The sequence below is a fragment of the Arabidopsis lyrata genome (assembly GCF_000004255.2).
Source record: "Arabidopsis lyrata subsp. lyrata unplaced genomic scaffold ARALYscaffold_8, whole genome shotgun sequence".
NCBI lineage: Eukaryota > Viridiplantae > Streptophyta > Magnoliopsida > Brassicales > Brassicaceae > Arabidopsis > Arabidopsis lyrata.
This window is the reverse complement of record NW_003302548.1, coordinates 12,879,928-12,901,850: the sequence shown is the minus strand read 5'-3', so window position 1 is coordinate 12,901,850 and position 21,923 is coordinate 12,879,928. Positions and strand designations below refer to the sequence as shown.

At 32.0% G+C, this 21,923-nt stretch overlaps 3 protein-coding genes across 3 annotated transcripts; 1 reads left to right on the top strand and 2 right to left on the bottom strand.

Moving 5' to 3' along the window:
• The first annotated feature begins 5,919 nt into the window (after positions 1 to 5,919).
• LOC9300052 (protein DEHYDRATION-INDUCED 19 homolog 7) lies at positions 5,920 to 7,745 on the top strand. Its single transcript, XM_002865676.2, has 5 exons — positions 5,920 to 6,277; positions 6,356 to 6,492; positions 6,985 to 7,062; positions 7,154 to 7,389; positions 7,473 to 7,745. The coding sequence occupies exons 1-5, from the start codon at positions 6,199 to 6,201 to the stop codon at positions 7,576 to 7,578; spliced, it is 636 nt and encodes a 211-aa protein (XP_002865722.1). The 5' UTR covers positions 5,920 to 6,198; the 3' UTR covers positions 7,579 to 7,745.
• A 54-nt stretch (positions 7,746 to 7,799) lies between these two features.
• LOC9300051 lies at positions 7,800 to 10,261 on the bottom strand. Its single transcript, XM_002863929.2, has 6 exons — positions 9,651 to 10,261; positions 9,203 to 9,420; positions 8,851 to 9,109; positions 8,685 to 8,770; positions 8,480 to 8,574; positions 7,800 to 8,387 (listed from the first exon to the last, which is right to left on the bottom strand). Exons 1-6 carry the CDS (start codon positions 10,023 to 10,025, stop codon positions 8,164 to 8,166), a joined length of 1,257 nt encoding a protein of 418 aa, XP_002863975.1. The 5' UTR covers positions 10,026 to 10,261; the 3' UTR covers positions 7,800 to 8,163.
• Positions 10,262 to 12,125: 1,864 nt separating this feature from the next.
• On the bottom strand, positions 12,126 to 14,911 carry LOC9300049 (probable polygalacturonase). Its single transcript, XM_021015650.1, has 6 exons — positions 14,729 to 14,911; positions 14,167 to 14,490; positions 13,628 to 13,748; positions 13,365 to 13,539; positions 13,201 to 13,271; positions 12,126 to 13,053 (listed from the first exon to the last, which is right to left on the bottom strand). Exons 1-6 carry the CDS (start codon positions 14,732 to 14,734, stop codon positions 12,407 to 12,409), a joined length of 1,344 nt encoding a protein of 447 aa, XP_020871309.1. The 5' UTR covers positions 14,735 to 14,911; the 3' UTR covers positions 12,126 to 12,406.
• Positions 14,912 to 21,923: the final 7,012 nt, after the last annotated feature.

Below are 21,923 nucleotides of genomic sequence, written 5' to 3'. Positions count from 1 at the left end.
ATAAGGGGTGTCGAATTAAACATTTAGTGATATGTTTATATATTTTATAGAGAAAAAAGATTGTACAGAAACAAAAGTTAAAAAGCTGGGATAAAACTAAGTAGTCATCAGGTAATATCATACTTTAATTTATGAAAAAAATTTAAAGTCTTAAGAGCCTTACTCACTAATTTTTAAAATAAAATTTCCTTAGAACAATATCTTCCTTTTTCAAATATTAATGTAAAACTTATGTAAACCAAAACCTTCTCCATCGTCGTTAGCCACCACCGGTTCCACATTTTTTATGATTTGCTTTCTTTTTTTCATTCTCACTTTAGCTGACTCTCCTTTTAATCCTTGTACTGTTCTCCCACTTCTCCTTGCTTATATATTGATCAAAAACTCCTAAAAATGTAGGGAAAATACGTGTGATCCTCCTTGAACCGTGGAAAACTTTTTTTGATCAGAACCTTCATTCGATATCTTGAGCTCTAGGATATAGTTTCAAAAGATTCTAACATGAGATATGGTCAAAGTCAAGGTCAAAAGACCTTCCGAAGCTCTCAACATTATTTGTTCTTTACGAATTACGATCAATGGAATTGACCAACATTGCCGGTGCACTAAACAATATCATACATTATCCATCCTAGATTTTGATTTTAAGTTGAACTTTATGGTTTGGATTTTGGAACTAAGGGAGGTGTATTGGAACAATGATTTTGGAAAATTTTGGTTTTTTGTTTAGATCATCTGTTATTCAATTAGTGATTTTAAAATCTCTTCCCAAATTTCATGTTATTGAAACTGAAATTTATGTAAAATCACTCCAAATAATACCAAATCTCTTGTTATTCAATCAAGAATTTATAAAAATCATTTCAAATCCACTGTTATTCAAACTTCACAATTCTTTTCTTAAAAAATACTGAAAACTGATTTGGAGAGACTTTAGATACCTTTTTAGTACAAAAATAAGAACAAAACAATCACACCTCTAGAGATGGTATTTGGTTAAAAAAAAAAACTCCAAAAAAACATGGCTAATCTATCCACCGGAACAATTTCATCTCTTCCACCTCATCTTTTTATCTCCCTCGATCTCGATTTTACTTAGTTCAAAGAAACAGAGAAGCTCTACTCTTTCAAGTTCTCTCTCACTATAGCCTATCGAATATCTCTTCTTCACCGCAAGGCTGCAATAATTTATCAAAGCTCTCTTTTACAAATGGGAACCAAACAATTATCGATTTTTTTGTCAAACCCTTTACTTTATCTGTAGTTCCTAGTGATGAGAGGAGAAATAATATTATGAATTGAGGAACTTGGAATCGTTTCCAGATGTGGTGATGACGGCTATGGCTCCGATTTCTTCAATTTCCATTTCGGGAATTACAAGGCAACAAAACCAATTCAACAATTATTTGGTTCCAGAATCGGGTGGTGCAGCCTTTTAGACAATTATTTGGTTCCAATTCAACAACTGTTTGGGTTTTGGTGAACACTACACTACTCTTGATCCTCTCATTTTGAAGACCATAACCTCTGCAAAATTTTGTTTCCCCACACATAATCTAAACTAACATGAAGTCTTCATCTTTGAATAAAGCCATGAACGGCAAATTAGAATTTTTTTATCATCACCTATGACGAGGGGATCTTAATCTTAGGGAAGCATACTCATACGTGTATGATACAGTACAAAACAAGATTCATTCTGTCAATTTATTTTCAAAGGTAAGATGGTCTTTGTATTAATTATTTATCACGTTGATTTCTCTGTGATCAATCTAGTGATTCGATTCACCACATGAGCCATATATAGTAGAAACCGACATGTTTGGCGTCTGAATGCAGTACATATGATCAAAGATGTCAAATGTTCACAAGTGCTTTGTCCATCGTTCATGAATTGTATATGTTTAATTACCTCAATAGTTTGTGAAGTGTTTTGCATAATGTCCAAGTCCACTTATTCAACTCTTTTGTAAGGGACGGATCACATATCAAAATCAGATGATCTCAAGCTGTTAAACCCAATTTTCCTTCTTTTTTTTGTTCTAAAAGTCTCCCAAAATCACTCCAACTTTTTTCGTTTTGGTTCTTTAGTCTCACCAAATCACATATTATTGTTTGGTATTTTTAAGGAAATAATCTAACAATTCCCCCCCATATCCTAAAAACTTATTCAAGTCTCTTCAAATCTAAAATTTTCTAAATTCCACCAAATCTTCCAAAATCATGAATCCAATACACCCCCCTAAATTCCACCAAATCTTCCAAAATCATGAATCCAATACACCCCCCTAAGAGGCTGAAGAAATTTCAAAGTCAATTCCCATTAGTAAACCAGTCAAAGTTAATGATTCTAAACCGGAAGGAAACCAGTTCGGTTAATTTATTTTGAATTAGAGAGTTAGTAAATCTTTTTTATGGTTTAATCTCATTGTATTGGATTATTGGTTTTTAAACCGGTCGGTCAACATAACATATATCAGTTATTGGATTAGTTTTAGAAAAGACTAAGGTGGTGTTATTCAATGATGGATTTTAATAGAATTGAAATCCAACATTAATCCAGTGTTATTAACCTAATGATTCTAAATCTAACTCTAATAGATTTTAAAGTTTGATGTTATTCAACTAAGATTTAAAATGCTTCATTAAAATCCAGTGTTATTCAAAACTAAAAGACTTGTAAAATCTTTGTATATCAAATCATTTGAAATGAAACATCTTTGGATTTCATAAGTAAATTATTAGAATCATAATCCAAGATATACTGCAGAGATTTTGAACACCACACAAACAGATTGTTAAAAACAATATCAAAAATCAAATCTAAACCTTTAAGAATTGACTTTAACTCCATGAATGAATAACACCCCCTAAGTAAACTATAGTGTGTTTAAAAAAGCGGTCTTCAATTTCTTAGATTTTATTAAAATCGGTGTTACTAGATAGATAATTAGATTTGACGGATTATGTGACTATCATGCGGGCTAGAGGGTCATATTAGTAACGGAACTTGAGTTTGAAAGTGAGTATGAGATATGACTATGAAAAATGTTTAGTTTTGACTAGGGTAAAAGTAAAATGACTGAGAATAAATGGTTAAAGTAAGCTAGGGTCTAAGTAGGTCGATGGAACCGCAAATCACTAGCCCTTGTATTTGCCGGTTTTAGTAGGTCGTCTCTATTTCCGACCACCGCCGAGATTAGAGCTCGTCCTCCGGTGTAGTCGCCGGATTCCATGTCTCTGTTTTGTGCTTTTCAGTTTGTAAGGCCTCAGCCCCCAAACCCATTAAGGGGTTTTGATTATTAATATTAATATTTAGAGGAAAAAAAAAAAAGTAAGCTAGGGTAAAGCAAATACACTAAAGATATTACTGGGTTCAAAGAACGAGCATATGTGGGAACTCGGAGGGAGTTTGGATAGTGATCCATGGCTTGGGGGTTCATTTATGTGATTCAATACTAATCCTTCTGTTTCAAATTATAAGATGTTAAAGATAAAAACATACATATTTAGGTAGTTTGTTTTTCTTTTAAAAAATATGATTTGTGTTTAATAAAAACAAATCTCACCAATCATAAAAAAATACTACAGAATATAAATGGTCACAAATGATCAAATGTATTTAAATTTGCATATAAACTTGCAAAACATCTAATTATATAAAACAAAATAAAATGTCTAAAACATCTTATATTTTGAAATAGAAAGAGTAATAAAATAGAAATGATTACCCCACATGACCGTATTTACTCAAGGATAATTATTTGATATTGTAAAAATTATTAAAAAAAAAACACATTCTAGTATAAATTATTGTAGTAGATTAGCCATTGCCAAAAATTAAACAGTAATAATAAGAGCAATTATTTATAATAGCATAACTAGGTTAGAGCCCGCGGTGCCACCGCGGGGGAAGATTTTTCATTACGTTTGTTTGTGATTTGATTTTTTAACATTGTTTGTGGTTTATTATCGTTATTGGAATGTGAATGTTAAAGTGTAGACTAATAAAAATTACATAATAATAAGATACTGGTAAGAATCTGGCCCTAATATGAAACCCAACGTTTGATTGGATATTTATGGAATTGGGCTTAGATATTATCAAATGATTAGGATTGCAGTATGATATGTGTCTGTACAAAGAGTCTAATACGTGTAACGTGTACAAACAACAAAAAAAAAAAAAAGCGTAAATGAAGAAGACGAAATCTCCAATCTTCTTCTGCAATGAAATCTAAATATCCTACAGACCCATCAATTGATAGATTGCAGCTACGATTTGTGTCGTTGTGAGCTTAAACGCCTGATCATGTGTCCAAATTTCCCCATGGCTTTAGCCAAAGTAAAATTCTCAATGGTTCTCCATTCACCAGAGATGATAAATTTCTGGTATTTGGCAAGTTGTTGTTTCTTGACAGTGGCATGAATCAAAGTACCCTATAAATAACAAATATAAAAGCATGGTTAAAGAATTGAAACGTAGATGGCAAACGTAATCAATGAAAACAAAAGAACAATTAGTCTCAGACGATGTACTTACTTCTAGATCTGCCAAAATCATCTCAACTGTCTCGCTAGTGTAACTTGTATACTGGGTCCAACAATGAACGAATTTGACTTGAATTCGCCAGGTCGTTTTGAAAGGTCTGATACCATTGAGACTTGTGAAAACGTTGTTGAGAGCCATTCAGAATATAAATTGAAACTTTGATAGGTTTTCGTAAAATGTGGTTGATATGTGAGGAAGAGATGGTTTGGTCCTAAATTTATATTGGTTACGCATAGATTAAGAATAGTAGGGTTTTCGAAATTTTTTATGGGAAAGTATTATTGTCACCGTGATTTGCGAATATTTTTTATTTGAGAAGTCTTTAAAAAGGAATTCAAATCTCAACATAATATATGATCTTAGCAATATCAGTAATTATCGTAATAAGTATTTCTCTGATTCGAATACAAAATAAAATAATTAATATATTGTGGGCGAGATTTGAGGAATTTTGGAACGTATAATAGCTAAATAAGATCTTGAAGATATATTTTGCATAATCTTATTCCCGCAATTACGTTTGGTATATTGTTGATGGAAATAAATTAAAGAATAAAATTTGATCTCGAAGAATATCCATAGAGCGTCAGTTAACTTGTTTGCCACGTAAGCCGTGTTTTGAGCAAACTACTTTCGCGTTACAATTACTATTAGGTTTTTGTGTTTTATTTTGTAATTATTGATAAAAGATGTTTCCTTTTAAATTAGGAAGATCCGATTAGCTTAATTCCGGGTTATTTACCCTTAATGTTTTTTAATAACCCGACCCAAGTACATTTGTACTTCTCTTTTAATAGTATAGAGATGATAACTGGCTAAAATAAACAAAATTAATGAGAAAAATGTTGATTGTTATGGAATTAGTTTCAAATGTATATGAATAAAAATATATTATACGTAATTAATGTATAATATTTTTCGGAATATGATTTTATAATTAGTTACCATAAGTACAATCAAATTTTATTTGATTTTCATATACATTTAATTTTAGTTCGATTTTTCATTATTAATTCGAATTTATATTCCAAAATTTTTTCAAAGATCCGATTTCAGAATTTCGGGTCAATTTTTTGATTTTGACCTGACCCATTTACATTTGTACTTCTCTTTTAATAGTATAGAGATTAAAAAGGTTACAAAATCAAGAAAACCAAGGTTGCTACTATTTTTTCACAAAAATTTCAAATAGTGGTTCATTTCAATTTCATTTCCTATCCACTTTTCTACTAAAAGCAAAACTTTGGATATAAAAAAAAAAAAAAAAAATTCACGGGAGAGGTTTGAGTTATTCTCTCACACGCGTACAAAATAATTAAGATTTCGTACAAACAAAAAAAAAAACACACGAGCCACAAAAGAAGTCACAGGTGTGAAAAGTGAACATAATAAACGCAGTACAAAACACAACCACTTGTTTCGGTTTGGTCAAGACTGTAAAAATATACAAACAAACTCCGAACCAGTAGTAGTTATAGTCACAGCTCTTTCTTTCCACTCTCTCTCTCTCTCTCTCTCTCTCTCTCCATCACATCGTTCTACTTCTAGGGTTTGGCTAAATTAGATTCAATATCTTCCTAATCTCAATAACATATCTTGTAAATTTGTCTGCTTTTGTATTCGTAATCTTTAACAATTAAGTGGAAATGGATTCGAATTCATGGATCAATTGTCCTCCCGTGTTTTCATCATCGTCTTCTTCACGGCGTTACCAATCTCGATCAGGTTTGTGAGGTAGATTTTATATGTAAAGTTTTATCCTTTGTTGTGAATTAATGGTGAAAAACACTTTTTTTGAGGCAGATTTGTATTTGGGAGATGTCGAAGGAGAAGACGATTTGAAAGCAGAGTTTATGTGTCCGTTTTGTGCAGATGAGTTTGATATTGTTGGTCTTTGTTGTCATATTGATGTGAATCATCCTGTGGAGGCTAAGAATGGGGTAATGTTCATTGAGTGTTTTTATTACAAGAGTTTCATGATGATTCTTAGGTTTTTTGTTTAGGTTTAGGTTTAAATTTCCAAATCTCGAAGCTTTCTTGAAATGGAAAAAGGTTGCTTTTTAACCCATTGTTTAGCTTAATCAAGTGAGCCATTGTAATTACCATTTGTAGAAGATTATATAATTAGTAATTTAAGGTCTCTTATGTGTCATCTTGATGTGAGGACAGAGTGCTTAAATGATCATCCTCATTTTACATTTGAGTGTTACCAGAGTTCCATGATTCTTAGATTGATTAGGTTTATGTTTAGATTTTATTTCCAAATCTTGAAGCTTGCTTGAAATGGAAATGGTTGCTTTCTTACGCATTGTAATCTCGAAGTGCTTCTAAATTAGAAAGTGATTTAGGTTCTCTTATATGCTATCTTTGATGTGAGAACAGAGTCCTTAAATGGTTAAATTCAAAACAGTTTGCTTTTGCTTTGTTACTAGGTTTGTCCTGTCTGCACAAAGAGGGTTGGATTGGACATTGTTGGCCATATTACAACGCAACACGGGAACGTATTTAAGATATCCTTATGAAATTTTTGATATTCTCTGTAACGGTTTTGGTAGAGTTTGAAGAGTCATTTTGTGTATTCCTTGACGTGAGAGAATTTACGTGCAGCGAAGGAGAAGGTTGCGTAAAGGTGGATATAGCTCTGCCTATCTTACGCTTAAAAAAGAGCTTCGAGAAGCTAACTTACAGTCTTTTGGAGGATCTTCCACTTTCATTCCCTCTTCCAATATAGATTCTGATCCTCTACTCTCATCCTTTATGTTTAAACCTCCTTTGGCTATACCCATCGCTGAAGGAGACTCGTTAGCAATCGTTTCACCTAAGGACACCCCTAAAAGGTATAATTTCATACTGTACTCTTAAGAAATGTGTCGCTTCGGTTGGTTTTCACACAGAGCCTGTTTTTATCATTCCTTTACAGCAACATACGACAAGTATCACTTTCCATCGAAGATCAAGAGAAGGCGAAAAAGAGCGAGTTTGTGCGGGGCATGCTTTGGTCAACCATGCTTGAAGACAACATCTAATCTCCCTAGATATCTTATATTGTATTGATGTATCAAAAAATCATACATTAGTCTCAATGTATGTAGCAGAGCCTTGTAGCAAGCATAATGGCATGCTGAGTATGTTGTAATCAGATGTTCTTGGGGTATCTTATCAGAAGATATATAAGTAGTACTATTTCACTCTACTCAGGACTCGTAAATTAGCCAAAGCTTAAAACTTTTCAGAATATAACTTTTAATAAGCCAAACCTGTGTTTCAGTTCAGTAATCAAATTGTATCACAAAAAGTGTTGCATCTCAACATTACAAAAACACTCCTCGCAAATTTCACTATATGGGCTCCTCAAATACTTATTCAGGGAAACGCAAAAGACTAAGTTTCAGAAGAAAAAGGAAAATTAGGCTACAATTCACAAAGCATCTTCTGGAAACGAAACAGCAGAGACTCTTAAATCGCCTGAAAAACACGCAAGAGTCTGGCCACTATTTGGTGGTTCTTCAGTGTAAGAGAGAGAGACTTTATGTGTGAAGTAAGAGCAGCAGATAATGGGTCTTTAGATCAGACCAGAGCCAAATCGATGGTCAAGAAAGTATCTTTCATTTTCACCTCATTTGTGGGCTGTTAGAGGTGAAGAATCTGTAGTCTGGATGATCAACTTGCAGACGCTTGAGCCATTTATCTGCAGCTTGTAGTAAAGAAGTGATCTTTTGCGACTCTTGAGTTCTATTTTGGTTCCACACAGATACTTTCAGCTTATAAGATGCGAGTCCAAAAGTAGGCAACGGTAGCTTTGTGGATGGTTCCGAATCAAGACAACCCATAGCACCTACTCCAATACATACACAACACTGAGTAAGAGATCACAAGGACGAGGACAAAAAGCCGATATTGTGTTACATTAAGTCATCAGTTACTTACTTTGAGGAGGTGCTGTTGAGAGAGAGTGAAAAGTTAGAAAGCACGCATCGAGATTTTGTAGTGTTGGACCGACCGGTATTCTGTATATTGGATACCTACACAACAACAAATTCACAAATTAACATTTTCAAATCCATTTCCACATATATTCCAAAATGTAACGATCTCAAGAGTCAAGATTCAGGAAGGTTCACATGAGACATACCACGACACAGAGACCCAACTTGAAGGAAGAAGATCACAGCTCCGGTATGTCATTAGCTCAGGAAATCTTGACGCCAGATCCGAGACCTGGTGTGTATGAAAACTTTATTAGAAAATATTTAAAGTAAACAATGAAAAGAACTGTCTTCGCTTAGGAGGACATTTACTTTGTTAGCCAGAGGTTCCCGGCCAAACGGAGGTTCATACTCCAAGTACTCGAAAAGTAATCGTCCCTGCGGATTGCTGACCTCAGTTTCTCCACTAGACAACGAGCCAGCAATAGATTGATCTCTCAGACTAATTCTATTCAGTTCACCGACACTCAAGTCCACCGCATTCGGCAAATTCTTATCATGATTAGGTAACTTCTGGACCTTACTGTTGCTGCTTCCTTCACTACTTCCTTCATTATCTTCAACTGGATTCCTGTTTGAAAAGACAATAAATCAAAAACTGTCAAATGGAAAAACAGAAGAGATCTGTCATGCACTAAACCGTTAACATTTCAAACACACTAACCTAGGCTTCTTCGACGGATCCACATACAACTGAATACCAGATAAGTAAGGCACATAATACTGCACGGTGGAGTCACTCCCATGCATTTCTAGAGGATGCATTTCTAGAGGAACACCAGCACCGTATGCACTCCATTCTGCAAACGACTCCCAAAGATCCTCCAAAACAAAATACGTATGGCAATCCGATTCGCGGGTTTTAAGTTCCCACCTGTTCCTCTATAAAAAAATAAATAAATTGCAGCAATAAGCAATGCTCACACCACAGAAAAAAAAAAGACACATCTTGCACTAAGTTCTACTCCAGATCACATAATAAACTCAAAGTCTTCCCAATTCAACTCCAAGTATCACCAAAAGTCTCATTACTTAGATCAACAATTCAACTTCAAGAAGCCAACCACAAATGAAGCAAGAAGAGCCAAGAGATTTGAAATGAGTCTTATTACCATGGGAAATAAACGGGCAGGAACAACAGGAGTAGTATGCTCCAAGAAACGATCCAAGTTAGACCCATCACTCAGAACCCGACCCGACCCGGAAGAAGAATCAGAAGAACCGGCACAAACTTCCGACCCAGAAACCAAAACCCGATTCTTACTCTCCGTCACACCAAGACCTTTCCTAGTCCTCGGAGGAGGCATAGCCACAACAGTCGCAGCCTTTCTTCGCTCTTCTTCTTCATCATCACGACGTTGCTTCTCCCTAATCTGTTGCTGCAATTGCGCCTCTTGCTGCATCCTTCTCATCGGAGGTGGATTATAAAACCGATTCTCACCACGGATCGCTGTTCGTGCGATGGAAACTCCTCCAGAACCCGACATTGTTTGCTAATTTTCAAAATCGATCGCAAAAATCCAAAACCCAGATGAAGCAAAATCGGAAAAAAAAAGTGAAATTTCTTTCTCCCCAGAAAAAATAAAGAAGAGAAGAGAGTAAAAGATTGCTTCTTTTGAAACTTTACTTGATGATACAAAGTAGAGAGTTGAGGAAACTGAGGGAAGTGAGTTTCTAGGGTTTTAGAGAGATTGGGGAAGATGAAGAAATGGGGAAATTTTTGATTATATAAAATTGATGGGAATTTTATTTTAATTTATATAATAAAATTCTAGTGGTATACACTAAATTAGTTATTAAATAATAATAATAATAATACACTAAATAGTAAATATTTACGGGTGTGGCGAAGAGAAGAAGATGGTTGGAAAATGAAGAGGTGTGTCTCTCTGTGTGGTTTGGTAAGCGAATGGTTTTGAGTTGACGAAGCAGCTCTTTGTTATTGGGCTGGGCTTTTATTAACTAGGCCCAAATATTTATAAGTTTATATCTTCAATGCCCCATTGTTGTTGCAGAATGTACTTGGACTGTATCTAAAACCAAATGTTCACGAATTTGGTGTTCGCCAATGCTAGTGAATGCTAACTGTATCTAAAAACCAAGCTCATTCATCATTAGCATGTTGTTAAAATCCATGAATAGGCGCGACCTCCAAGTTAGCCAAGCTGATCGATAAGTATGTTCGAAACACCTTGATAACCGGCTAAGCTGAGCACCTTGATAATGACGGGCTCTCCCACCTACGAAGGCGGACTGCGATATTGGTTCCAATCCCATACTCACTAAGGTTCTTTGTGTAATCATCTCCTAAAATTCTTTCGGTTTTTCGGCTTGATGTTGCATTTATTGTAAAACAGTTTTTTTTTGGTGAATATAATTTTACATTCATTGGAAAAAAAATCCGCGAATAGAGCTTAGCTTGTCCATAGAATTAGCAGCTTATCTTTTTTTTTTTTTGTCGTCTAGATTTATTATTAATTGCAAATTATGAGAACTGTTACATAGACGATTGTAGTATTGTTGCCTATTGCCTCCATGTTGGATTTGAACCAAGCTTGGGACATAACTACTGTTGGATCTAGACTACTGAGTCGAATTCTTCAGAGATAGACTTCTCCAAATTCACCATTCTCTTCAAAAACGTATACAATTCCATTGTCACAACATACAACGACCTTTTTCTCCTCGTCCGCAATGAAGAAACTTACATCACACGTTAATTTACGCTGGATATAAGTGTTTAAATCCACTGCCAAAAACTTGGTCCACGACAGGACTTTGTCTCATCATTAGTCGTCACCCAAATCTCCACCATTGAAATATCCCTCCTCTGTTGCAAAATCGAAAATTGCTCTTCTCTAACTAGAGATAGTGCCAAAACTTGGTAGCCAAGACATTGAGAGGAGGGAAGATTCAGACGTCCAAATCTCTCTCTTGTGAAATCAAAACTTACTAGTAAAAATTCTTTGACTTGTAAAGCAATCCAATAAGTATTCCCCTTAAAAGAAACCCCACGAGACTGTAAGATGCAGCCGAGGGTGACCTCGCCAAGAGCTCTCCATGAATTAGAGCTAAACTCATACATGTTTAACTCTGAAAATCCCATTTCTTGATGATCCAAAATCCTCAAGACTTTGTAGATATCGCACAATTCCTTGTGGTATCCGAGGGCAAAGACTCATTGGTTGTTAGTATATCCTCTAACAAATCACTTGGAAAATCTGATATCGCCATGGTCTTCAGTGTTTCCTCTTGTGATCTCTATAAAATGAGAGAGGCCGGCTACAATTAGATATTAGGGTTTCTATGTTTCACTTTTGCCCTAAAATGGGCTTTTCTTAAACTCTAAAAAACCCCAATAAATCTATAATTTTCATAAGATTTTTTTTTAATTAAAGAGAGTTGGTGGAAATAATTTTAGGTGTTACTTTTCATAAATAACCTTTTCTCGAACGTGAATCTTTGATCAACTATAAAAGTATTGTTTGTTTGCTAATTGATAGGTGTTAGGAGTCCTAACTTAGGACGCCAAAAACAAGCCATGAAAGTATAAAGCTTGACAAAAGAAATGTGCAAAAAAAAAAAACTGATGATGAAAGATCTTTTCTTAAGCCATATGAAATATCTCCACTGAACAAAATTTCTTTGGTTACACATGAATGAAGAAATGAACCTGTACAAGATATATTAATCTCACAAGCTGCAAATAACAGGGACAACACAAACAATGGGGATTTGGAACAGGTGAAATTCTACACACTGTGTTTTTTTTTCAGGAAAAGAAAAGAATCTGACCTTTTGCTATCTTAACAAATATGAATCATCATGGCGAACCGATCTGAAATGAGCTTTCTAATGAAGTTTGGTTTCATAAGGCCTCAGCTCTACCATAGGAACTATCAAAACTCTTCAGCTCGAGGCACGGTTCAGGGACTACGAATTCTGAAGACCCGTCAACATATGAGCATTGCCAAAAATCAGCAGGAGAATCGGAGTTTTTAATCGACAGAGAGATATTCGATAATAAAATCGAAGTGAAAGGAGACTCTTCGGTTCCGAAGAAATATCCGGCGGTGCTTATGTTTTCTCCAGCAATGTCATGTAATCTGATGTGACTCACGAGCGGGAACGCATTAGCGTCGAAACCAGAATCCGGATGAGTACCGAAGCTACCATTGGCTAGAAACGCAGTACCAACATTAACCATATGGATGTTGGAAATATCGATCTCTTTAATGTAACCGCCTCTTCCATTTGTTGTTCTAAAGGAAATCCCGGATAACGAGTTATGTATGTGAGCATCTCTGACCTCAACATCAGATATGCCACCAGACATTTCACTACCAAAGGAAATGGAGGAACCAGAAGCTGCTCCGAGGTAAACATTTTTTATCTGGACATTTGCAGTAGGTCTTGCATACGAAATACCGTATTCGTCCCAACCACTTTTAAGAGAAATGGCATCGTACCCCATGTTGATACTAGAATCTTGGATACACACATTTTCAGAAGAATCTGAAAAAAAATAGTAAACAAACAAAATAACAGTTTGAGATTCTAGTCCTGCAACAAGTTGTTTCAAACACCTATGTCTGCATTTGCATACAAGCGAAGCCGTAACATCTTAGGCAGAAAACGAGAAACAGGATCATAAGAACTAACCCGGGACAATGCCGATGGTATAAGGAGATTCTGGAGAAGTATTAGCTGTTACTCTATGAATGTATAAATTGCTGCAAAACATCAGTGACCAGAGTCAAGAGTTTACCAAAAAAATTCAAAACAAAGGAGCTATAATTATAAGGTCATTTTCAAACTATCTTTACCTACAATAAACCGAATGGATAGTATAAGCCGGAGCATTCAAGAACGTAAGATTTGAGACAATGACATTTCCGGAAGAGACAAACTCGACAAGGTGAGGGCGACTATACTCTAAAGAATGAGAATTAAACCGATCCCACCAAACAAGGCCTTGCCCATCTATCGTACCGTTATCACCTAAGCCAATGAATATGGAATACAACGGTTAGTTTTTATTTTAGCATTAACAAACAAAATGAATTGAAAGAAACACAGCAAGTATAACCTGTTACTACTACATCATGTAGCGTGTCACCGTTTATCAAACTCATGTATCTCTTCCCTGGTAGATCAATACCCCGCCCATATGATGGTAAAGCATCCGCTACTTGCCAATGTGATGGATCCTTCATACGGTTGAGGTAAGACCAAGAAATAAGAGACAAATGAGAAACATATACACAAATGGTCTGACTGGTAACAATGCAGAACCATGGAACATTGCTAGATAAGTATTGATTTATTGAAAACCAACGAAATGACATATATCCTTTTATAATTCCCATTAATCTTGCTAAGTGATTGGTACGATATCATCTTAAGCAATTGGAGCCAGAGGTCATCCTAAGCCACAATGCCTAATTAGTGAACCAAATTTGACGTTTCTACACATGAATGGAATTTGATTCAAAAACAATCAAGAAATTGACAGGAATCTGTGAAGCTAATCAGAAGTTTAATGAAACAGTTAAGCTGCAAACTCTGATCTTTACTCTTTAGAATGATCAAGACTTTAGACAAAGAGAGGCAGAGACACACACAGACCTGTGAGGCAAGAATGACGGCGTCTTTCTCGAGAAAGAGAGTGAGATGACTGGTGAGGTTGAAACTTCCGGTGAGCCACCGTCCCGGAGGAACATAAAGCTGAGCACCACCTTTATCAGCAAAAGACTTAAGATAGAAAACAGCATTCTGAAACGCAAGTGTGTTCAACGTTTCCCCATCTCCCACAGCTCCAAAATCAGTGATTTTGACACTGTGTGGTCTCTCGTTCGGTCTCCGACCAAGATCGCATACGTTTCCGACGCCGTAACTTCTCCCATTAATCAGAATCACACTGCTCAATGTCAACAACAAAACTAGTGCCACCTGAACAAAAAACAAAAATCTTACTCAGAGCTTCAAATTCAGATCGGGAATCTATAGATAACGAAAAGGAATTATTTTTCTAACGGATCCACTGTAATGACGAAGACCCAGAAACCATTAACGAACTGGGTTCGTGTTTTAAGCTTCGTCACAATCGAAAATTAAGCAAATTCGGACAAGAGAGTAAGAGAAGGACAAGAGACTTCTGAACTAAACAAATAAGAAGACGTGTACTTACTGGCATCTTTATTTGTAAAAAAAAAAAAAAAGATGTCAGAGAACAAAAAAAAGCTGGAAAAAGTGAAGAACTTTTCGCGCCAAATGGAACCCGACAGTGAGAAAGGAGAAGGAGAGCGAAGAAGAAGAAGTGAAAGAAAGAAGAATGACCACAGAGAACAACACAGACAAGATTCTTTTTTTTTTCTTTTTTTTGAGAAAAGTATAAGTGATTAAAAAAACGAATTATGTTTTTTTTATATAGTGTAAAATAATTCCATTAAAAAGAAAAAAGAAGCAAATAAGGTAGAAAAAAATTAACGCCATTTTCTATGCTTATTAACATTTTAAGAATTTATATAAATTAGCTGTCAAAAAAAAAAAAGAATTTATATAAAGTATTGAGCATAATAAGAAAAAAATGGAGGAGAATATAGAAAATATGGCAGGTGGAGAAAACAATAAAAGGTAAAAAAAAAACAAAAAGAGTAGTATATTATGATTAACGTTATTAATCCTATACTATTATTTGGGAGTACATTTTATAAGATACTCTTAACTAATCTTCCTTTTTGTAAGAATTTACTTAAGAATGCCATTACAAAAATTTTCTTTTAGAACAAATTTCATTCAATTTATTAAGGATAAACAAGTAAAATACTAATTTATGTTATTTAATTAATTTAATTAAATTATAAAACGAAAATCTGTTATTATTATTTTTTTTTAAATGACCAATCAAAATGAACATATAAGATTTGAAATCTAACTTACCATATTAATTTGTTATTAATCATTAAACTTCACCTCTCATCTTTATATGATTATATTAATATGAAACAAATAAATCATCATATCATCTACATAATAAAAAAAAGTAAATTTTTTTCTGCATATGCCAAGATTTGAATTTTAAAAAACGCATATAAATTGTTCAATCTATAAAGAAAACAATTAAACGGGTCAAAAATTCAGACTTGAGTAATATATTTTTTTTACATAAAAATAAAGTCAACAAAAATTTCGACTAAGCAACGGGTCAGAAATTGAATATTTATATTCGATTTCATACATTTTTTTTTTTGAAATGTATAATTTTATATACTACAATAAAAATTTAAATATTTTAATTTGCAACATTTAAAATAAATTTTACTTGATATTTTTAGAGAATATCATCAATACTTAATAGTTCAAAAAGTTAAAAATTATAAATACTCTAATTTGATTATTTTTAAAAATATTTATAATAGGTAGCGAGTTAAATATAATATATTATATGATGAAACGAGTTTTGATCCTTATAACTATTTGAATAGTTATATTTAATTTCATATAATTTGTTTTTTGAAATTCATAATTTTATAACTACAAAAAAAATTTAAAGATTTTAATTTGGAATATTTAAAAATAGTGTAGAACATTTAAATATGGTTTGACACCTCTAAATATTTGAAAATTTGATTCCGCAAGCAATTTTAGAATTAATGAATAATAGATTGTGCACGCAATATTTTAAAATGAAATATTGAGATTCTAATATAAAAATATATATTCCACGCACGGGTTGATTTTGGTATTATTATATACTAAATATATGTTTATAACATATTCGATTATGCGAATAATTGGTAAATTCCGTAATTATAAATTTCAAACAAATTCTGTAATTAGATTAGCTCAAACAAATATCTATTTCAACAACTAAAGAATTATTAATTGAAAAAAGAATTTTCTAAATTAATTCAAAATAATACCTAATTTTCTTAATTAATTCAAAATAATCTATGTTTTATATGCGATTTATTTATGATATTTTAATTTTTGATCTAACTGAAATATATGCAATCCTATTTTGTGGTTGTTAACATAAATTAACTTATTATTCAAAAAATATTACTTTTTAAAAAATAAAATTATTTTTTGGTCTCATATCTTAAAAAAAAAAATTATCCATAATTGAGTATTATAGAAAAAATTTCTATATTTATTCTAATATTGTATATAGGGACTGACAAAAAATTAATATTTTTTTATTTACTATTATAATATATTAAAACTTAGTTCTAATATATATATTATATAAATTTTGTAATAAATAAAATTTAACCCGTATTTTTTTTTTTGGTAATTAAATTCAACCCGTACTAAAAAGTACGGGTGATGATCTAATTTTATCATTAATTTCCACTAACTACCAATTAATACCATTTTAGCTACAAACTGTTTGAAAAATTATCGCAACGTATATTATCGCCGACAGGACTACAGGAGAGATTGAGAAAACGACTTTTTTTTTTCTCTCTTCATGAAGAAAAAGATGGAGAAAATAAAAAGAAATGGTTGTCTGAAATCGATATTTTTGTCTTTTACTTTGAGAGTGCATGTGTTTGGTTTTCGTTTTGTAAAAAGGTTTTCGATAAGAAAATAATTTTAGTGTTTGATTATTTCTAATGTTTTGTTTTTATTATGTCTTTTTCATTGTTTTGTCGCCGTCAGTAGGATGTGATGGGGTTATGGTTTAATTATATATCTAGGTATAGAGAAAAAGTAGGACATGTTGATTTGCTTTCATGTATAGTTTGTTTGATAATTTATGTATAAAACTAGGATCGGACCCGCGGTCCACCGCGGGAGAATATTGGTTTACATACGTTGGTTTAATATTGTCTGTGTTTTAAGTAGAATGAATCGTGTAGTGTACTTATAAATATTCATAATAACGAATTGTAGAGAAAATGTAAAATTGTTTATAATTAAACCGATCATATTAATTATGATTACAAAATAGAATTTTATGTTTTAGAATTCTAAAATTAGATAATTCATAGGAATTAGAGCAGTCAAAATAGGTCCAAAACCGTCTCGAGCCCAAATCATCTCACTATGGGACAGATTTGGGAAAATATATTAAACCCATAAAATAAACGGGCAACATGGATTGATTCGTAGTGGATCATAGGTTTTAATCGGTTTTCGTCAGCGGATTGGCGGATCAGCCCGCATGTTAGTATTTATTGATAAAAATATAATTTATTCAACATTTGGTAATTTAAAAAACTTTTAATAAATGAAATTATAATATTTATAAATATAATGATATATAAAATTATTTTCTCTAAATTTTTTTAATTTATTTTAGTAGTATTTTAAATTTTCGTTACTTTAAAACTATTTAAACAAAAACCCACGAACAACCCCGCAAATCAGCATACATTCGCGGGACGGGTTTGTGTTTCATATATGCTACCCGTGGGTCGTGTGGACCGACTTATTATATGTCAAAATATATTTTGCCTATCACAAAAGGGGCTTAACGGGACGAATCAACTCGCTTTGACATCTCTAATGGGAATATTATTTAGTTATACAACAAAATAGAATTTGGACATAGGAAAATGGAATATGTATCTTATTTGTTAGATGACAGATTGAAACTTTGAAAGGTGAAATATAATGATTAAAAATTAATTATTATTTTTCATGATTCACAAAATTTAATAAATATTTATTATCTTGTTGAATAATTCTAAAAATCATATTCAAAAAATCTTTATAACTTTAAAATTAAAATTCTTTGGTAAGCTATCAGTATGACAATACCATAGTTTCGATTTAATCTAATTAAATTAAAATTAGTTACATGGATTTCATATCTATTTAATTTACACAACCAAAATAAAAATATTTTTTTAATTTATAAAATAGATGGTTTAGTTGTGATAAATGTTTTTAGAAATCAAGTAAGATATATTTCAATTAATGATAATTGGCTAAAATAAGCAAAATTAATGACAAAAACGTTGATTGTTATGGAATTAGTCCCAAAATATATGTACAAATATATTATACGTAATTAATGTATAGTATTGTTCGGAATATGCTTTTATAATTTTTTTTTTTTCGTCGAAACAAGAATTATATTAATGATATAAGTCAATACAGAGCTGTTTTTGGAGCCACAGTGGCTGGGTTACAGAATCAGAATAAAACACAGAAGTTAGACAACCAAACTTTGCTAGATTATGTGCAGCCATATTTCCTTCTCTCTTCGTGAAAATGAACCGTGTCCGTTGGAACTTCCTTGCCCAAAATTTGATATCTTGCAGGAGATTTGTCAATGTTCCAATTCGTGATGACTCGTTTATAGTTCGTATTAAGATTTCACAATCCCCTTCAAAGGAAATCGTTTTGTAGCCGCGAACCCAGGTTTGTTGCATAGCCGCTATTAAAGCTTTTGTTTCGGCTTCTAGAGGAGAAGCAGCGTAGCCTAATTGCAGTGAACCCCAATTTAACTAATGTTTTTATAATTAGTTACCATAAATACAATCAGATTTTATTTGATTTCCATAAATATTTGATTTTAATTCGATTTTATTAAATATTAATTAGAAATCATATTAAAAAAAAAATTCAAAGATCCGATTTCAGAAGTTTTGATCAATTTTCTGATTTTGACCTGACCCATTTGCATTTGTACTTCTCTTTTAATGGTATGGAGATTTAATTTACACGACCAAAATAAAAATATTTTTTTAATTTATAAAATACATGGGTTCGTTGTGATAAGTTTTCTAGAAATCAAGTAAGATATATTTTAATTAATGATAATTGGCTAAAATAAGCAAAATTAATTACAAAAACGTTGATTGTTATGAAATTAGTTCCAAAAATATATGAACAAATATATTATACGTAATTAATGTATATATTGTTCGGAATATGCTTTTATAATTAGTTACCATAAATACAATCAGATTTTATTTGATTTCCATAAATATTTGATTTTAATTCGATTTTTTATTATTAAATATTAATTAAAAATCATATTTAAAAAAATTCAAAGATCCGATTTCAGAATTTTGGGTCAATTTTCTGATTTTGACCCGACCCATTTGCATTTGTACTTCTCTTTTAATAGTATAGAGATTTAGATTTTACTCTCTCCGTTTCAAAATATAAAGCGTTTTGGAGAAACTTTTTTATTCCACAATATAAGTCGTTTTCAAGTTTCTATGCAAATTATATATTACTTTAATATTTTATGATTATTTTTATTATGCAGTTTTTTTTATGATTGGCTTAACTTTTAAAAAGTAAATCTTCTTAATCGGCGTGCTTTTAGCTAGAACGTATTATATTTTGAAACGGAAGGAGTATTATATAATTAACTGGAGAAAATACAATTTTTATAATTTATATGTTTTAGCCAAAAACAAATTTCAACTTATTTACCGGTCAAATAAATTCTCGATTTTATATTGACGTGACATAATCACTTATAAGATTGGATATAATTCGGTAAAATCAACACAAATATAAAAATTAATTCAGTTGAAAAATAAGTTGGAGACTTATAACCACCAATTTATAAGTCTATAAAAACCTTATTCGATGATTTTCGTACATAATATTTAGTGTACACTAGATCGTAAATAATTTTCATAAACAAAATTTGGCATACAAATGAATAATTATCTTTGAAAGTATTTAATCTATTCATGATTATAGTGCGTGGTCAACTTGATTTTGTCACTAACGAAATTATTATTATATTTATCAGTTAAAATCTTATTGTCTAATTATATTAATTGTTTTTTATTTTAATTTTATCAACTCAACATCTAGTTTTTCTAAATTACCTATTACTTTATTAAAATTCTCTTGATACAAAATGTTAGTTGACATGTTGATAAAGCTAACAAAACAATTAAATGAGTTCAAAATGGTTAACCCAACACAAGTCAAATCATTACCCAATGAGTTTGAAGTTAAATGAGTTCATAGGTTGACTCAACTAGATGGTTAAATGGGTTGCCCCATTAATGTAATAAATAAATTAATAATTAAAATAAATTAATAATTAAAGTAAATTAACAATAAAAAGAAAATAATAATGATAATAATAATCACGGATTTATGTTTTTGGCGGGAAAATCATGGATTTACGTTTTTGGTGGGAAAATCATGAATTTACTTTTTTTTTGGCGGAAAAATCAAGTATTTACGTTTTAGCGTGAAAAACATGAATTTACGTTTTTGGCGGAAAAATCACGGATTTAGGTTTTTGGCGGGAAAATCACAAATTTACGTTTTTGGCGGGAAAATCACAGATTTATGTTTTTGGCGGGAAAATCAAAGATTTACGGTTTTGGCGGGAAAATCACGAATTTACGTTTTTGGCAGGAAAATCACGAATTTACGTTTTTGGCCGGAAAATCACATATTTATGTTTTTGGCGGGAAAATTATGGATTTACGTTTTTGGCGGAAAAATCACGAATTTATATTTTTGGCGGGAAAATTGTGTATTCACATTTTTGGCGGGAAAATTAAGGATTATATTCAATCGGTTTAAGAGTTTTGGTTAGACTCAAATTGAAATTGGTTTAGAGATTTAGATTGGTTTAATTCAATTTAACAAAAGTTGATGGGTTAAATGGGTACACCATTGAAACCATTGACCCATTACAATCCAACTTATTTCATCCATCAACCCATTTGACTCAATGGCTCTGAATGGAGAAAGCGTATCAGGCGGAGCGGATCAAGCAGATCTGGCGGAACAAAAGCGGATCAAGCGGTTTGAACGCATTAAATTTGTGTTGAATGGTAAAAGCGGATCACGCATTGGGGGTGAAATATTTATATTGTAAAAAACGTTAATTTTAAATAAATTTTTTTACATAAACTATACATACTAAAAATAATTATATTAAAATACATTTGTAATACTGGTTTAACATATTATTATACATGTATTTAATATTTTATTATTTAAAAAAAAAATTGTTTTGTAATTGAATGAAAATGGTGAATGGCAATATAAAATTATTTTTTGAAAAGAAAAAGAAAAAGAAAAAATTATTTGTTATTTATGAGAATGAGAAGAAACTAAAAAATTAAGTACTTTTGGTAAATGAAGAAAGTGAATAATGCCAATGGAGAAGTATGATTTTAATTTAACTACCTATATTAATTTTAATAAATAAAAAAATATAATAACAAAAATAAAAAATGTTCATAGGCGGAGGAAACGCCTGGACCACCTCTTATTTGCAATGGAACATGATCCACAAAGTACAGCGTATTTTTACTCAAGTAATTGTACTGCAAGTGGTACATTAGTATTATATCATTTCTCAAAATGGAACGTTTTGTAATTGTTATATAATGCTGAATGGTGACTAGTGTGCGTATGATCTGCTCCACCGGAAG

Excerpts from the sequence above, each read along its gene's own strand:
- LOC9300051 (XM_002863929.2), bottom strand. The coding sequence starts at position 10,025 with ATGTCGGGTTCTGGAGGAGTTTCCATCGCACGAACAGCGATCCGTGGT. Across the intron at positions 9,421-9,650 it reads CTGCCCGTTTATTTCCCATG|AGGAACAGGTGGGAACTTAA; the intron begins GTAATAAGACTC and ends ATTTTTTTATAG. Across the intron at positions 8,388-8,479 it reads CTCAACAGCACCTCCTCAAA|GTGCTATGGGTTGTCTTGAT; the intron begins GTAAGTAACTGA and ends GTATTGGAGTAG.
- LOC9300052 (XM_002865676.2), top strand. The coding sequence starts at position 6,199 with ATGGATTCGAATTCATGGATCAATTGTCCTCCCGTGTTTTCATCATCG. Across the intron at positions 6,493-6,984 it reads CTGTGGAGGCTAAGAATGGG|GTTTGTCCTGTCTGCACAAA; the intron begins GTAATGTTCATT and ends CTTTGTTACTAG. Across the intron at positions 7,063-7,153 it reads AACACGGGAACGTATTTAAG|GTGCAGCGAAGGAGAAGGTT; the intron begins ATATCCTTATGA and ends GAGAGAATTTAC.
- LOC9300049 (XM_021015650.1), bottom strand. Across the intron at positions 13,749-14,166 it reads CCGTCATTCTTGCCTCACAG|GATCCATCACATTGGCAAGT; the intron begins GTCTGTGTGTGT and ends AACCGTATGAAG. Across the intron at positions 13,540-13,627 it reads ACATGATGTAGTAGTAACAG|GTGATAACGGTACGATAGAT; the intron begins GTTATACTTGCT and ends TCATTGGCTTAG.